At 44.3% G+C, this 17860-nt stretch overlaps 1 protein-coding gene across 14 annotated transcripts in view; it reads left to right on the top strand.

Annotated features, from left to right (window-relative positions):
• The window catches only part of DOCK7 (dedicator of cytokinesis 7), a 95885-nt gene that overhangs the window by 54815 nt on the left and 23210 nt on the right, over positions 1 to 17860 (top strand). For 5 of the 14 annotated variants that reach the window (XM_077182608.1, XM_077182607.1, XM_077182606.1 and 2 more), the window contains exons 19-31: positions 172 to 258; positions 1006 to 1237; positions 2521 to 2685; positions 4348 to 4517; positions 8172 to 8276; positions 9453 to 9542; positions 10563 to 10658; positions 10754 to 10894; positions 11009 to 11122; positions 12232 to 12402; positions 13121 to 13260; positions 16695 to 16864; positions 17671 to 17825. In XM_077182608.1, coding sequence (XP_077038723.1) covers positions 172 to 258; positions 1006 to 1237; positions 2521 to 2685; positions 4348 to 4517; positions 8172 to 8276; positions 9453 to 9542; positions 10563 to 10658; positions 10754 to 10894; positions 11009 to 11122; positions 12232 to 12402; positions 13121 to 13260; positions 16695 to 16864; positions 17671 to 17825 — 1836 coding nt within the window. The remainder of the gene's footprint in view (positions 1 to 171; positions 259 to 1005; positions 1238 to 2520; positions 2686 to 4347; positions 4518 to 8171; positions 8277 to 9452; positions 9543 to 10562; positions 10659 to 10753; positions 10895 to 11008; positions 11123 to 12231; positions 12403 to 13120; positions 13261 to 16694; positions 16865 to 17670; positions 17826 to 17860) is intronic. The other 9 variants (XM_077182609.1, XM_054638059.2, XM_054638060.2 and 6 more) reach the window with 4 other exon arrangements.

Genomic DNA, 17860 nt, shown 5'->3' with positions numbered 1-17860 from the left:
TGCGTTTATTAATTTCTTAAATAGTGTTAAATTTAGACAGAATTTTAGTGTTTGTGTGTGGCTGTGTGCGTGTGATCTGGCCAAAAGAAATGAAAATAAATCGAATTGTAATTAGCAGAGCCTAAACTCTGCTCTCTGTCACATCCTCTCTGATTCTTCCTCAACGTGCAGGTTCCTCTCCCTGGGATGAAGTGGGTGGACAACCACAAAGGGGTTTTCAACGTGGAAGTTGTTGCGGTGTCATCCCTCCACACTCAGGTGGGTGTTGAGAGCAGTCACTGGAATAAAATAATCTTCTGACAGTTGAAACACTGTCAGAGTTGATGCTGTGTATGGCAATCCCTTGTAGTGAAATTGCAATCTCATTTTCAGTTCTGAGCCAGCACACCTGTTTTTCCACATTCTGCTGTGAGTATATTTGAGAAGTTCTGCTTAAAAAGATGAGTGGTTTGGCCTTAATTCACAGGGGGGTGAATGGCCAACAGTGTTTTCAGCCTGTTGTGTTTGATACAACAGCTCTAACACAGCCCAGGCAAATTATGTTTTCTTGTTCTTGTTTTCTTGTTCTTGTTTTCTTGTTCTTCTCTTTCCCCTCCTCCTCTTTTGTTTCCTCCCTGTATTTTCCCTCTGTCTGCCTTTGATCTGAATATAAGGATGACAATCACTTTGTTTAATCATTTGAGCTTTTGTTTTATTAATTCCCACTGTGTCATTTGGATGGGGTGTGTGTATTTTATTTGTGCTATAAGTAGTAATGTGATTTTAGTGCATTTTTGTCTGGTTTGTCTAAGAATACACAATCTGTGGGTCCTCTAGTTTTGCCTTGATAACTTTGAAACTAGAATTAGAATTAAATATGGACATATCTCTCAAAGATGTTCAGTTTCTGCTAATTTTAAATGGCCGGAAAAATGAGGGTGAGAGCCCATCCATGAGACACAAATCTATAGAAAATGAAGATATTTGGGGGATTCTTGCTGATTATTGGCTTTTTGCTTGTTGTAGGACCCTTACCTGGACAAGTTCTTTGCACTTGTCCATGCTCTGGATGAGCACATGTTCCCTGTGCGAATAGGAGACATGAGAATTATGGAGAACAACTTGGAAAATGAACTGAAGAGCAGCATTTCAGCTTTAAATTCCTCTCAACTGGAGCCGGTAGTGCGATTTCTTCATCTCCTGCTTGACAAACTGATCCTTCTGGTAGTAAGACCTCCTGTCATTGCAGGCCAAATAGGTATTTTATTTAAGTTTTATAGAGAATTACATAGCTGAAAGTTTGACACTTCCAATTTTATCATATTTATGTAGAAGTAAAAAAGTCCATTTTTATGCTTTATTTTAGTGCCACTAATATACCAAGTGTCTCCCAAATAAAACATGCTGGCATCCAGATCTGGGGTGATATACACAGGAGCAATATTTAATATTTAATAGAATGCCTCTAAGAAGAACTGAGAATTTGGTGTCCAAATTGAGCCACCAGAAAAAAGAGCCTGATTTTCCTGAATGCTCAGCATGTTTTTAGCACTGGAGCTTGTTAAGCTGTCTCCATCCTGACAGAAAATAGGGATTTCAGCCTTATTGGTCACCTTGGAAAATCTGGAAGCAGGTGAAGTAGGAAATTACAGATGCTGCACGTTCCTGTTGTGGATCTGATACTGCCAGAGTGAATAATCCCTTCTTTTGCTCCTGTGAAGGGCTAAGCTCTGGCAGTACAAAAAAATCTCAAGTTTAAGTCAGGATTAGATCCTTACTGTTTAAAGTAGCAGTTTTTGCTGATTTTCTTTTGTAGGAAACCTGGAATATAAGGATCTAAGACTGCTTTAAAAATACTTTTAAAATAATTTTCTTTGCTGTATCATTTATTTATTTAATCTTTCTGGAAAAGAATTTACCTGCATTTTTATTTTATATTTTAATGTTCTTTTACTCTTTCAATGTTCTGAATTGGTATAGTTGGTTTGTATGGAATATAATGGACATTAGTGACTGGATTTATTTAAAATAAGATTTTCATTCTCTAGCTACTCTCTTCTTCATCCTTAATTTTTCGAGTGTGTAGTTTTTTGTGCTCATTTTCCAAGCAGCTTTTTTCTCTCAACAAAATGAAATTGTTCATTTGATACAGTTTGTATTTTGTCTAAGGCTTAAATAGAGGAAATAATTAACTGAGAAAAGCATGATAAATATCCAAAGGGTATTATCCATCAATTAAACAAAGACTTACTTTTGTTACCATTGCAGTTGATGACCAAAGCTGGGCTGGTTCCAGAAATGGAGCCTAAGTTCATTAAGTTTATTATTAATAAAAGTGGCAGCTGATCACTGGAGCGGCTGTCCTGCTCTCAGGTTGGTCGGACCTGGTTCAAACTCCAGGCTCAGTTTGGGATGAGGAAAGCTTGCTGGGCTCTGAGAAGCTCCACCATTTACCCTGCAGGAGGTGGATGAGCAGCACATTTAGGATTTCCCCTGGGTCCTGCTGCAGTCTAAACCAAACTCCTCCCTTTTTGCTTTCAGTCAACCTGGGCCAAGCATCTTTTGAGGCGATGGCATCGATCATAAACAGACTTCACAAGAACCTGGATGGCAACCAGGACCAGCATGGCAGGAACAGCCTGCTTGCTTCCTATATTTATTATGTTTTTCGTCTGCCCAACACCTACCCCAACTCACCATCACCAGGTAGCTCTTTTGTTTTTTCATTTTATTTCAAGTTTGGTAAAAGATGGCAGAAGCCACTTGCTGGCAGGTGCTCCTGAGCTCCAGCTGTGTGGCTGCTTCCCTACAAGGCTCTGTTATTAATTTGCCAGTGTAGCCACTTTAAGATGAGTTTAATTGATGTTATTCAGAGATTTAATCATTTGATGATTATTAAAAAGTGTCACTGTTGAAGGATCGTGAATTATGGCAAAAAACTGGGTTTTAGAGTTTTTTCTATGAGACAGGGGTGATGCACTCCTGTCATGTTTCCCAATCTCCTTCACAAGAACTTTTATACTTTAGTCCAGTTCCAGCAAAAGTTTAAACACTGGCTGGAGGGAATAGGTATCCAAAGGGTATTATCCATCAATTAAACAAAGACTTGCAATTGATGACCAAAGTTGGGCTGATTCCAGAAATAGAGCCTAAAGTCGTTGAATTTATTATTTATATAATATTTTACATATTTTAATGTATGTATATATATATATATATATACACACACATACATACATATATATATTACATGGTTTTATTTCTATGTATACCTATAAAATATAGACATTATATATTTAAGGCAGGAGTGCAAAATACTCTAAAACACGTGTCTGGGTGCAGGAGGGAAATAAATTAATCCTAGCTGAGAGCGAGGGATGGGAAAGAGGTGGTGTGAGTGACAGCCATAGAAAACCAGGTTTTGGAAAGGATGTTCATGCACAGAGTGGGGAAGCTCTGAGAGGTGTTGGGAAGGTTTTGTACCTAAAACTGTTCCCACCTTGGGTAGGTTTTGAGTGTGAGGTTTGGAAAACATCCCGTTAGCTAAAGACAATCCCACAGGGAGCCTTGTGCTTCCCTGTGGCTAAAACAGCTTTTAATTCCCATGTTGGAGTGACCGGGCAGGGCTGGGTGTCCTGAGGGGGTCTGGGTGATAAAGGATGGCCAGAGTGACCAGGCAGGAGAGGGGCTGGGTGTCCTGAGGGGGTCTGGGTGATAAAGGATGGCCAGAGTGACCAGGCAGGAGAGGGCCTGGGTGTCCTGAGGGGGTCTGGGTGATAAAGGATGGCCAGAGTGACCAGGCAGGAGAGGGGCTGGGTGTCCTGAGGGGGTCTGGGTGATAAAGGATGGCCAGAGTGACCAGGCAGGAGAGGGCCTGGGTGTCCTGAGGGGGTCTGGGTGATAAAGGATGGCCAGAGTGACCAGGCAGGAGAGGGCCTGGGTGTCCTGAGGGGGTCTGGGTGAGGGGTGGCCACACTGACCGGGCAGGGCTGGGTGTCCTGAGGGTAAGGGGTGGCAAGACTGATCAGGCAGGGGAGACCTGGGTGTCCCAAGGGGCTCTGGGTGATAAAGGATGGCTGTACTGACCAGGCAGGGCTGGGTGTCCTGAGGGGCTCTGTGTGAGGGGTGGCCACATTGACCAGGCAGGAGAGGCCTTACTGTCCTGAGGGGCTCTGTGTGAGGGGTGGCCGCACTGACCAGGCAGGGCTGGGTGTCCTGAGGGCTCTGTGTGAGGGGTGGCTGCACTGACCAGGCAGGGCTGGGTGTCCTGAGGGCCCTGTGTGTGGGGTGGCCGCACTGGCCGGACAGGGCTGGGTGTCCTGAGGGCTCTGTGTGAGGGGTGGCCGCACTGACCTGGTGTCCCCACAGGTCCCGGCGGCCTGGGCGGGTCGGTGCACTACGCCACCATGGCCAGGTCGGCCGTGCGCCCCGCCAGCCTCAACCTGAACCGCTCGCGCAGCCTCAGCAACAGCAACCCCGACATCTCCGGCACCCCCACCTCGCCCGACGACGAGGTGCGCTCCATCATCGGCACCAAGGTACGGCTGTCCTGTCCTATCCTCTCCTGCCGGGGACCCCCCAGAGCCCCAGCACCTCCCAGTCCTTCCTGAGTACCAGGGAGGCGCTTGGGGGTGTCCCAGCCCCTCCTCAGCCCTCTCCCAGCTGTTGCTGTTGGCACACAGGAACGCCGCTCCTTGGAAATGTCTCTGACTTTTGGAGCCATCCTGGAGTGCTGCTTCCACAGGTGTGGGGGCTGAGGGCAGGAGTCCTTCTGGATTTGTCTCCCCCTCACTTTTTGCATGGCCAGCAGCCAAGTCCTGAGCCCAGCTCTGTTGTGTCTCCCCAGACCTTGCATCCTCTTACCCCACTCTTCCTCCCAACCCCAAACCCCCTCCTCTCCTCTGCATTCAGCTGCTCAGGTTTCTCTACTCCTCATGTCCATAGCGGGTGTATTCCTGCACACAGCGGGAATATTCCTGCTCCCCGTGTGGCCCAGAGAGGATTTGGGATGCTGGTGAGAGGCACAGTCTGGCCAGCTGAGCACAGGGGCACTGACTCCCACACTGGCTGCCCACCCCAGAAAGTGACATTCCAGTGTGGGTGCAGAGCATCCAGCATGGTTGTACTCTGGCTCTTGAGTAAAGAGTAAATTCAGTAAATTTCAGTAAATCCATCTCCTCCTGCTGACTTCTAACTACACAGAACCACCACAGTCCCAATCTGAGCCCTTTGTTTTGTGCCTAAAATAGGTGGGATGAGCCAGGACAAAGCAGTGTTGGTAATTCCCTCCCTTGAGAGGGGTGGCCGAGCTGCTTTGGGGTTTTCTCATTTCTTTTTTTTTTTTTATTCTTCAAACTGTGATAACTTCACCAGGGTGAGACTTTTTCCCACCATGGCCTTTCACTCTTCCAACATAGGTGAATTCCTGAGCCCTTTCAGGGACCTGTTAAATTCCTTTGGAAGTTTAGGGAGCAAGGTTGTTACCAAAGCCGCCACCCTGACCACACAGGCTTGACATGGCTGATGCTGGGTTTTATAAGAGCAAGAAAAACACAGTTTGAGGAAGAGGTTACCAATTTTAAATGAATAACATCATTTGCTGACCAAATAAGAGGCTGAAGAATTGTGGGTAGGCAAATGATTATTTCTTACATCAAAGTCTGGACTTAGAGGTCTTTTAAAGAAATATTTTAAAGACCACTTCAGTATCTTGCTAATTAAACAAGCCTGACCTTTTGTGAAATGCCACAGGCACTGATGTGCATATGGAATTTACCCAGGCTATCAGAAGTTTAACGTGTGCTGGCTTGGTGAATAATGTCACAGTACAAAATGAAGAGAGGTTTTCTTCCAGAGGTGTACTCCAGGCTTTAAAGGAAAACCTGTTCTGTGGATAATTGTTGAGGGAAAAGTTTCCTTTAGGGTAGTCTGAGCATCAGGAATTAACCTCAGTCTGGCTATAGAGACTTTTGGTTGAGTGTAATTATTTCTGTTTATCAATATCAATAGACAAAAATAAGACACTTCTTGGGATGCTGACATGAGTAAAAGGGTGCAAAAATCCCTGTTGTTTCTCCAAGTAATGGCTTAAGGAATAGATAGATTCTAATTTGAAGGGTAGGTTTCCTATCACAGGAAGTTTTCTGCTTTAAAACAACTCCACTTGTGGGGTTTTTTGTTGTTTGAGGGAGGTCTTCAAAGTCCAGTCTAGCGTTATTTTTTATTCTAATGTAAGGTATTTAGAGGTGTGGTATAAGTAAGTCTCCTTTATCTCCTCTTACTTCATTTTGAAAACTCTGTACAGGATTTGGAAGATTTCTGTTTGTTGTCACAGCAGAGGAGGTCTTAGGTCTGTCACTTGTTTTGCCATCATTTGTGAATTGAAACCATGTAAATTTTATTCCCTACTAAAGAAAATACATTAAATGTCTAAAAAGACATGTTTATAGTGATCCTGGAATGCTGGAGATGTGCTGGGAAAAACCCAGAAGGCGTTTGTGGGGTTTCATTGCTCTGCCAGTGATTTTCCCAGGTGTGGGTTATGTTCCTGCACAGACCCAGCTGCAGGTTGAGCCCCAGGGGCAGCACAGAATTTAACAACAGCTTTGTGAACTTTGGAGTGACTCTGCCAAGCAATAAGAAGCTCTTGTACTCCTTCTGTTTTCTGAAGAGGAAAGAATCCTTCCCTTTTTAGATTTTTGCAAAATGACTTTTGCTTCTGCAAACACAGTGTGTTTAATTGTTATCCTCAGAACCAGAACGACAAGATTAGGAAACCCTGAGAGAGAAATGTGAGGGGGATAAAGGCATTTTCAAAATTAGTCCTGATTTTACAAAACAAGAGCTTAGTTCAGCATTCTGCAAAGCCCTTTCGACTTTAAATCACTGTGAGCAAAATAAAGCATGTTTATGGGGCTGAGCAGGGCACAGGGCTTTGATTTATTCCTGCCAAAAAGTAATTGAGATTAAAACACTCTCCTTATGTGTTCAGTATTTTTTTTATTGGACATCTTAAGCAAAATTACAGCACTGCTGAGCTCTGCCTCGAGGAGCTCGGTGGATTAATGGTTTGAATCCCAGGTTACAGCTCTCACACCAGGTTCAACCTTGAGGTGGATTTTAGTTTGCTGAGAGAAATAGATGATTTGGCTTGGTGGACTTTGCAGCTGATGCTGATCACTGGGATGAAATGGGCTGCACCTTTGCTTTGTATATTGGGAAAAAGCCCTAAGTTGGAACAGAAGTGAGGATGGAAGCTGTCACTCAGGTGAGGGTTGTTAAAATCAAAGTGTGATATTTATAAAGAACTGTGTCTGCCAGAGCTGCTTCCTGGGACCCAGGGAAGTCCACTCCATCCCCTTGAATGTTCCTGATTTGGGAGCAGCCTGGGTGACAGCACAAGTTTAAATTTTTCCTTCTTTCTGAGTGTCTCAAGGAGAAGAGAGCAGAGAAAGGAGGGATCCACAGTGATTTTGCCAAAATGATCCATTGCAGTAGAATTTGTTGTACAGGCTAGATTGAGCTTTTGAAAAGCAGGATGGTTTTTCAAATGTTTTGCTTGGAAAATAGGTTGGTTCCAGAAAAGGTATGTGCTCTTCCCTCCCTTTGCCACAGTGCCCAGAGGAAATGCCCAAGTGTCCATGTGAAATCCTGTCCACAGGTTCTTCTGCCAGCAGTGCTGGACTTTGATTCCATAGGCAGGGAACCCTGTGAGGATTGACAGTCAGTCTCTTCAGTTTCTCAGGATTTCTGTAAGAATTGTAGAGCTTATGAAATCTGGGCTACCCTGAAGGTGCTGGAGACCTCAGAGAGCTTCCTCACATCTCAGCACCAGTTTTCCTCTGTCACAGTGTAAATCTCACCTGGCTCCATGGGAATGGGTTTAAACTGAGCAAAAGACAAGTGGGATTTTTCATGAGGAGGAGAGTTTTTGAATGTCAAGCATTCCAGACAGGACAGGCCAGACCAGACCAGAGCTGTTGACAGGATTAATGTTCTGTATGTATGTGAGATATAAAATAATCCTCTGGACTCGATGTCGCGACAGGCACCCGAGAACTCAGGTTCTAAGTGCTGATGTGTTTGCAGTGTACCCACTTTGATTGCTTGTAAGGACTGAACTTTGACTACTGTATGGCATACAACATGTAATATTTCTTTCCTTTCCCAACTGCTTTCTGTCACATGCCCAGGGCTTGGACCGCTCCAATTCCTGGGTAAACACTGGTGGTCCAAAAGCAGCCCCATGGGGATCCAACCCCAGCCCAAGTGCAGAGTCAACACAGGTGGTGTCTTCGGTAGAGGTTTTTCTGCCTTTGTTTTCCCTGATGTTTCCCTGTAGAATATCTTCCTTTCAGTGCATATTCCAGTTTTGGTGGTTTCTTTTTTTTTTTTTTTTTTTTTTTTGTAATTGTTTATTTGAAAACTTTTCAGTTTGATTTTATAAATTCTCATCTTCTCCCCCACCGCCCCACCACACTGCATGAAAAACCTCCGATCGCGTGAACGTGTCCCCTCCTTTCATTTCAGTGGTTGCTGGTCTGTGAAATGTAAATGCTGTGACTGCTTTTGTTTTCTTTTTTTTCTCTTTCTCTCACACTAGTTTCAGCTTCAGGTGGAGCACATTTCTAAGTGGGAACATTAATCACAGCTTCATAGTTTTGTTCATGTTTGCCATTCCTTTCGATGTCGTGAACCATTTTGCCATTCTCATCAAGCATTTAGTACTCATCGTCCAGTAATCCTTCATTACTTGTTTGAGTGGAATATTGTGAACCCAAATTGATTGCCACATATGAAATTCTCTCTTAAAACATGTCAATTTGAGTGCTGGAGGCAGTGATTTGCAGGGCCAATTGTATTGTTCTGTGTTGCAAAGTATGAAAACTTTACAGCAGCTTCAGTCAGGAAGAGTTTATTTAGCCCCCGTTGCCTGCTGCTCTCCACTGCATGGTTTCCTTGAACGTACCTCTCAACTGCTCCTCCTTCCCAGTTTATCAGCCTTCCCAAAATATTTAGTTCCAATTCACTTGCTCTCGTGGCAAATTATTTCCATCAGAAGCAGAACTTGAGTGATTTTCCCCTTGCCCGTGGCAGCAGCAGCGTGGCTGTGGGTACATCCCCCCACGCTTGGCCTCTGGTAGATTGAGAGGTATGGGCTGAAATTCCAAGAATTACCTGTGCATGTTGATAAAATGCAACGATGGAAAAGTTTCATGCTTTGCAGCATTGTCTTTGTGCATCAGAACATGCAGTTCTTTAAATAACCTGTATGTCTTAAAACCAATCAGAATTGCTGTCGTTTTGTTTAGACCCAATCTGTAAATGCCTAAGAGTTTGAGAATGCTTAAAAAGCTGTAAAAACCCTACAGTTGGAAGAGTATTTTTGTAAACGTTCGTTGTCCTTGAGCTGCAAAACCCATCCACGGCAAACTTTAATGTCCTGTCATCATTCATTCATCTCCACTCCGTAGGCTACGGATCGAAGTTGTAATCGTATGTCTTCGCACACTGAGACGTCAAGTTTCTTACAAACATTAACAGGACGATTACCAACCAAAAAGGTAGATTTCAGTGGAGACAATTGATATTGTGGGGCAGGGAGGTCAAGTCATTCTGAAAACGTGATGCAATTTATTCTTTTATTTATAGCCTGATTATTTTTTTTTCCCTCCCGAGGTCATTAGGAACTGCTGGTGCTTAACACCTCTGAATGTCCAGGCTGTAGGGAATGTGAAGTGTTTGGAATTGAATTGGGAAGAACTAAATGATCAGGAGTTGCTTGTCTGATTTAATGGCCATAGTGTTTGGGGCCAGTTTATTACTGGCTTTCAAAAAATATGAATAGCACTGTCTAGACACGTAAATGATGCATTTTGTGTGCAAAATGAAAATGTGTTGGATGGCTCAGTGTGCTGAGCTCACTTATCCAGGTGTTAATCCAGAGAGACTCTAGAAAGGGAATGGGAGTCACTTTGAAAGTGAACTCCCTTACAGGAAATGAGGACCTCGTAAACAATGTCAGAAAGGCAAAATGCCAGAGCTTTTGTGTAAAGAAAACGTGGCCACTGCCACCGTCAGTCTGTGGGTTGGTCTTTTCCAAGAAAAGAAATCCAAGAGCTGTTTGAGCCCCATGTTTCTTTTTTACTGTCTTAAGTCCTTTCTCACAGTAAATATACATCTTTGTACAAATCACGTTATATGTCCACTTTTTACTCCTTTTTCCTGCGAAAATCAGACCAGGCAGAAAGGTAGACTTTTTAAACTAAACTAATTTGAGCACCAACCTTTTTTTTAAGTTGTTATTTCTTGGGGGCGGGTGGAAAATTCTTTTGACACTTGAGATTCAATCCTGGAGCGAGATGCTGTGAAACGTTTCTCACATCACATGTCATAACCTCATCCCTCATTGTTAGCTGGGGATTTCTTTATGGGATGCCACCACTGCTGTCATGTCCTCAGTTATTTAGTTTGCTTAACTCATTGTTTGCCACACTTGCCACGGACCGTGCTGACATTTCTCATGGGGGCTGTGTTGGGGGCTGCTCTGGAGGCTCGGGCTGACTCTGGGTTTGACTCTGTAGCTTTTCCACGAGGAGCTGGCCCTGCAGTGGGTTGTGTGCAGCGGGAGCGTGCGGGAGGCGGCCCTGCAGCAGGCCTGGTTCTTCTTCGAGCTGATGGTGAGCAAACACCTCCCTGATGTCTCCCAGCCCCTGCTTTCAAACAGAGCCAGCCACAGCTGCAAGTGGCTCTGCTGTAATTTATATCCCCATAGGTGAAGAGCATGGTGCATCATCTGTATTTTGCTGACAAACTGGAAGCGCCGAGGAAGAATCGTTTCCCGGAGCGCTTCATGGATGACGTGTCTGCACTGGTCAGCACAATCGCTGGTGATATAGTCTCCCGCTTCCAGAAGGTGATGGCAAACAATTACACTGAGCCCAGCTCAGCCACCCCAGCCCTCCTGCCTCTTGTTTGCTTGAAAACACACAGGGTTCTTCATCTGCTTTCTGGTTTTCCTTCTCTCCAGGACACGGAAATGGTGGAGCGGCTCAACACCAGCCTCGCGTTTTTCCTCAATGATTTGTTGTCCATCATGGACAGAGGATTTGTTTTTGGTCTTATTAAGACCTGCTACAAACAGGTGAATGCAGATAAACATTGTGGCTTAACTGAACCGTGGCAGAGCCTGTTAGTGTTAGATTTCTCTGGACAGACAGTAAAGTATGGACACAGAATTCCACTGTTCAGGTCTTAGAGCAGGGCATTCGCAGAGGTGATTTAGGGTTTACGCCTCTCTGATTACACTGTTAACTGTTAATTAGGAGTCACTCCCTGGAGTGAATGGGCAGGCAGCAGGAAGGGAGAATTATTCCTCTGCTCACCACCTTCAGAGTAATTGAATCAAAAATTAGTGGGAGGTTCTGTGAGGGAGCTCAGACTGTCGTAGTCTCTTAAGGACACGGTGACCCTGGGTGATCACATTGATCACTGAGCTCCTCTTCCATCCTTTGGGGCATGCAGGGTGTCCTTCCCCATAAGGAGGGCTCCTCCCACATTTGCAGCGTGACAGGGAAATCAGCCTACATCAAAAAGTTTTGTTTGACTACAAACATCCATTCTGATGCTGTGTACAGAGGAGATAACAGGGGATCAGTAAGAAGTGGGCTAAACTTAGACTCATTTTCCCTGTAGAGTCTAAAACATTCTCTCTAAGGGGCAGAAGAACAGCAAGAGCATTTAAGATTTTAAGCTGCCTGCTGTACATTACATATATTATGTGTCATTAATTTTATTTTTATATATTAAAAATATATGTATAAAACCCAACCTGCATCTTGGAGCTATTAGTGCATCACACTGGTTCTCACAACTCCCTGCTGAAATCAATAGGATATGGGAATTACAGAATCAAAGAATGGTTTGGGTCGGAAAGGACCTTAAAGATGATCTTGTTCCAACCCCCCAACAGGTGAAGCCCACAGTTCTTCATGTGGTTATTTAAATACTACTGCTGTATAGATCTTGGATTGAGAAATATGTCTGGGATGTGTGTGGCTCCTGCAAATCAGGAACTGAATTTCTAACACAAAAAAAGTGCTGTGGACGTGGGTGTGACCATTTAATGACACCAAGCTCTGCAGTTCTTGCTTTGGGAGTGATTCTGGGGAGCAGGGGTGGGCCAGGGGGGCTCACCTTGCAGTTACATTCTCTTTTGGTGCTGACTGCAATGCTGTGGGCTGGATTTTCCAGGTGTCTTCAAAGGTATATTCCTTAACAAATCCAAGCAGCCTGGCATCTCTGAAGCTGGACTTCCTGCGCATCATTTGCAGCCACGAGCACTATGTCACCTTGAACTTACCCTGCAGCTTGCTCACACCACCTGCATCTCCATCACCATCCGTGTCTTCAGCCACTTCCCAGGTACTGAGAAATTTGGGAAATACAAGTTGAGCTCAAAGCTGAGAATGAAATCCTCTGAGGCAGTTGTATCACTGTACCTTCAGTCCCTGTGGCTAATATTTTTGGAAGTGTTTATTTAGAAATCAGTTTTTCCTGCCACAGAGGTTCTGATTTCTTTTGAGCTTTTATTATTGAGGAAAGAGTGCCCATATCCCTCTCCTGGTAGTGACCATACCCTGTCCTTAAGAACCTGGTCCTCTCTTGTGTTGGACAAACACAAATAAGCCATAAAGGAAAATACTTTGTCCAGTGTTACCCTTTTCTGGCAACACAAGGGACTTCAAAGCTCTCTGCAGCTTAGTCCTGGCCTGCTCAGAAAAAGTAATTTGAATTAGTGTGTCATTCAAGTGGATTAAATTAATTAGTTGCAAAATCACGTAAACTAAATCAATTAAAGCCTTCTTCAGCCTGGATAAGAGCATCTTCGAGTTAAAAGTTTAACCAATCCACTTTTAAAGGTTATTTGGTTTAACTTTCCTAACAGGGGAAGACAGTAACAACAAACAGAATTAATGGAAGAGTTACTGAGCTGGGATGGAATTTAAGTGTAGATGTGCCTTGATCCAAACAGAAAAGGGAAAAGGCATGAGGTTGTCTTTAATTCTGAAAACTGCTTCTTGTGTATTTCCTAAGCTTTGACTCTGTTCATGATGCAGCTTCTGAAACTTGATTTTTTCAGAGTTCTGGGTTCTCCACAAATGTCCAAGACCAGAAGATTGCAAATATGTTTGAGTTGTCTGTGCCTTTCCGCCAGCAGCATTACCTGGCCGGGCTGGTGCTCACAGAACTGGCTGTCATTCTAGATCCTGATGCAGAAGGGTAAATCTTCACAAAGTTTTGTTTTTCCAAGAGCTTTCTGAAATTCCAAGCAAATGGTGGATGCAAAGAAAGTCCTGGCACGGCCAGAATTTACACAAATTAGTAAGCTATGATAAGAAAACAGTGGTTTAAGAATCTTCTTTCTTCTTGCCCCTTCTGTTTCTTCCTTATCCCAGACTCTAAACATGATTTCAATCACATTTTTCCAGCTGAGAAGAGGTAAAGAGGTTCCTGCTGGAGCCCCCAGATGCCACAGGGGCACTGCTGGAGCTCTGAAAGGAAAATAGCTTTTCTCAAATGTAACAGGAAAATAATTTCCAACATTTAGGAAGCCTCTCTTGCTGGTGGTTTTAAATGTTACAATATATTTTGCCTGTGGTTCTCCCAGCTCTTTTTAACTGTAAATTATGCATTGATGAGGCCCCTGTGGGTTATACAAATAGACAAATAGAGTCAAGCATGCAGAGTTTGTCAGTGACTCGCCTGGCTTGTGCAGCAAATAATTTTCTGCTCTAGTCCTGACATCCAGCCTGTTCCTTACGTTATTTAGGGCTGTTTTCTGCCTTGCCTCTTTAAAATGGGTTGCAATGGAAATTATTGATTGCTTCCACAGTCCTGAGTTCCCTCACAGACATTTTTCTCAAGGCGGACTCAGAAATATCAGCCGAGTCGACAAATGCTGATGATTCATGGTTAATTCTGCCCCTTTGCCAAGAGGTCTCTGGAGTTAAACATTCATTCTGTTTCCTCTTGGAGAAGAAAGTGATGCCATAAACTGGAATATTTTCCTGTATATATACATAACACGCTGCAGTCCCATTTGTTTGGCCTGAAATGGAAAAAGCAGCAAATCTTTACCCATATGTGCTGTCTGCAGAAATCCTTTTTGTGCCAGAGGAGCATCCTGCTCACTGGTTAGAAATCAGGCCCTGTCTCTGAGTGTGTTTGCCCTTGTTCTTCACAAACTTTCTGTTCTCTACCTGCCTACCAAGCCCTTAAGCCTGGCCCAGGATGGTAATTGTGCACAGAGGAGTTTGCTGCTCTCCCCTGGGGAGACAACTCCTCTCTCTGTCAAGCCATAAAAAGGCCCCTGGTACCAGTTCAGCTCTGGAGATGCATTTGGATCCAAGCTCCTGAATTTGGGGGCAGATGTATACGTGTAAAACATTTACTTCTTACTGTTTTCCAGAAAAAACCTGGAGTTTCAGGTTTGTTGACTTCTCAAGCCCAAACCCTCTGCATTTCTCCTGGTAGATCTATCAGATAGTAAACCAAGTGTGTTCAGATCTGCTCTTCCCTTGCTGTGAAGACTTTTAACAGTCATGCATGATCACCAGAAGAGAGTGCTGGCACTTGCCTTCCATAAAATATTGTGGCCACCACTGGAGTAAGCTCAGAATTGTTCCCAGTTCATTATCCTGCAGCAGCAGTGGAAGGGCTGTTCAAATAGTTGCTTATTGTGTTAGAGACCTGCTTTAGGCCTTGATAGGTGATCCAGAGCCTTAAATGTGTTCTGGCCTTGCTCTTTTTGCTCCACTATCAGGATATGTCTAGTTTTAGCTCATTTTATAAGAACTCTTTTGGACTGAGTTGGACAGAGAAGGAGTCGGGTCCCTGGTGCCTGGAGGTGTGTGTTGGATGCATCCCTCAGTGTGACAGGGTGCAGAGCAGCCCTGCAGAGCACCTGCAGCTGAAAAACAGGACAAACAAAGCGTGCAGGGGAAGGGATCCAGCTGAATGTGACAGTCCCAGCAGCTGGGCCCTGCACAGTTGGCTCTGCAAACACTGCAGGGGTGCTTTGGCCATCACACACAGTGCCCACGCTGCCCATCTTGGCTGAGGGTGCAGGCCAGAAGTGAGAAAATCAGAATTCAGCCCTCAGAGTTCAGTGCCAGAGTCGCTTTTGCACAAGTGTGGGTGGGTGTTGACAGAAATCCAGGCCAGGGCTGAGATAAGGGAGGGGAGGGAGGCGAGATCGATTCGCTGCCTTATCAGGCAGGAAGAGCAGGGGGCTGCATTTCCTCCTCTCCACCAGGGATTGATCCACCAAAGTGCCCACCCAGCTCTGGGAAAGTGACAAAGAAATCCATGGATCCCTAGGTTGGAATTACACAGCCTTGCTTGGATGTTTTCCCCATCTGCAGTTTTATGGCCTCTGGGATAGTTTCCCTTGAAATTTTAAAAACATGATTTAGGTGCCACTCCTTCAAAATGACACAAAGACTTTTCTTTATCCTTAATCTAAAGGAACCAGTCACTTAAATAAGCGTTTCCTTCCTAGTTGTTAAGGCTCTCACTAATTACACAAGCAAGCAATTGTAGGATCTCATTATGGCTTAATTAAAAGCCACAGGGAGGACCTGCAGCTCCAGTAGCTGATGTCCTCCCAAGCTGTACTGCTGCCTTATAGTCAACTTCAAACCCCCAAAAATCCAGTCAAAGCCTCTTTTTTTAACCAGAACTCACCTCTACTTTTCAGGTAAAGTGGATACTGCCTGAAATTCAGCACTTGTTTTAATACCTCAGGTCTGAACATTGCAGCTTATGTTTTGCTACTGCCTAATGTCTGAGCTTCCTTGGCTGCTTCATGCATGGGGTAAAGTGTCTTCTTGGCTGGTTTGCCTACAGAAGCAAATAGCTGCAGAGAGAACCTGCTATTTGCTCTGGGAGAGTTTTGCCTCTGCGTGGTGGCTGAGGGGATTGAAAGGAGCAGAGTCCTTGAGAGATTCAGGGGAGGTTTTGTGTTTTCAAGGAGGATCACACGTGGTGCTCTATAGAAGGGCTCTGCCAGTGTTTGCATCTGAATAATGACAGAAGCCCTTTTGGCTATTTTTCCTTCTATCCCTTCATGTCTTTGCCACTTTTTATTCAGAATTTTGGATCTGTAGTCCCCTGTTTTGGTTCAATATTTGCATGGGGTAGGGTGGGGAGCTGAAGCAGAAACTTCCTGATCATTTGATTAAAGCAATGTTCTGGTTTAGGAGGGTTTGTCTCTCTGTAAATGGTGTTAAATAACAACAGAAAAAGAATACAATGAATAGTTTTACTGAACCCACTGTCCTCTCAAGTTTCTCTCCCTGTTTTCCATATTCCCTAAGTTTTTCTAAGAGATTTTAGTAGATTCAGTGCTTTGGCATAGCAGTAACTGGGACTTTGAGGGTTTTTAATGGAATATAGGAGAGTGTTCACGTTATATGGGTGTGCATTCCATGAGATATTTTTGCCCATTTTACAAGGCACAGTGAAAAACCAGCCAACCATCTGTAAAATCCATGGGATATCAAAAAAACCCATGCAGCGGCAGTTCGCCTGAAGTTAAAAATAAAAAACGGGATTTTTTTTTTTTTTTTCCCTTTTTGAAGCCCCTTAGTTTTAAAAGAGAGTTTGCTTTGAAGATATTAACTAATGTGCATGACCCAACTGTCTTTTAACAGATTATTTGGATTGCATAAGAAGGTCATCAACATGGTACACAACCTGCTGTCCAGCCACGACTCGGACCCGCGGTACGCTGACCCCCAGGTAAAGGCCCGGGTGGCAATGCTGTATCTACCTCTGATTGGCGTGATCATGGAAACTGTGCCTCAGCTCTATGACTTCACAGGTATTTGATATTCTCTGCCTTGCCTGTCTGCTCACCAGACTTGGGTGTTTGGGTTCTGAAATTAAATTATGAACACCTTTGCTGTCGGATGAGGTTGTTTCTGAATTGTGATTTGGACATTTTCACTTGCAAAATGTGCCTTCAATGCCTGTTAACACTCAAAAGTTGCATTTGCCCACTTGTTAGCATGAAATTTAAAAAAAGCAGTTTGCTTTAGTTGACCTCCTACTGGCTGATGTAAATGCAAAGTCAGCTTCCATCTGTATCTCTGACTTGCTTGAAAAGTCTCCCCTCTCACTGTACCAGAGTCCCTAAATCGAAACAATAAGCAGAGTTCCTAATTCCAAAGGATAAGCAGAGTTCCTCTTCTTCCTCCTATCATGTGCTCCATCAGCAGTTCATTTTCAGGGCTGCTTTGCAAAGTGTCCCAAAGAGCAGCAGAGGTTATTTCAAATCAGGGCAGGGAGTCCAGTCAGGAATAGTTTGGAATTTAGAGTTCTCCTCTACATCCTCTGAGTTTCATGACACAATAAAGCTGCAAGAAGGGATTTGGAGTATTCAAAGGGACAAAAGGTCTGTTGTCCCTTGTTAGAAGGGTTTTAGGCACTGAGGTTGTGTAGGTTGCATTTGGGAATTGCTTTCTTTGCTTTCATGGCCTCAAATCATTGTCCTGTTCTTTGCAGGACCTCTTGAGTGGGATGATTTTCAGTTTGATTTCCCAGTTCAGTGAGACCAGCAGTGTGGATGGAGTCTGGGGGGTGAAGCCTTGATTTGGGGCTTGACTAAAATCCTGTATTTCTCTGCAGAGAGCCACAACCAGCGGGGGAGGCCGAGCTGTGTTGCCGTGGACGATTACGAGAGCGAGGGTAGCAGCATGATCAGCCAGACAGTGGCCATGGCCATTGCAGGGACTTCTGTCCCCCAGCTCACCAGGCCCAGCAGTTTCCTACTCCCTTCTTCGGTACAAATCCATTTCCTGACCCTCAGTCTGTGTCA

This window comes from Agelaius phoeniceus, chromosome 8, assembly GCF_051311805.1.
Source record: "Agelaius phoeniceus isolate bAgePho1 chromosome 8, bAgePho1.hap1, whole genome shotgun sequence".
NCBI classification, from domain to species: domain Eukaryota; kingdom Metazoa; phylum Chordata; class Aves; order Passeriformes; family Icteridae; genus Agelaius; species Agelaius phoeniceus.
The sequence above is the reverse complement of the archived record's forward strand: the minus strand, read 5'-3'. Positions and strand labels throughout refer to the sequence as shown.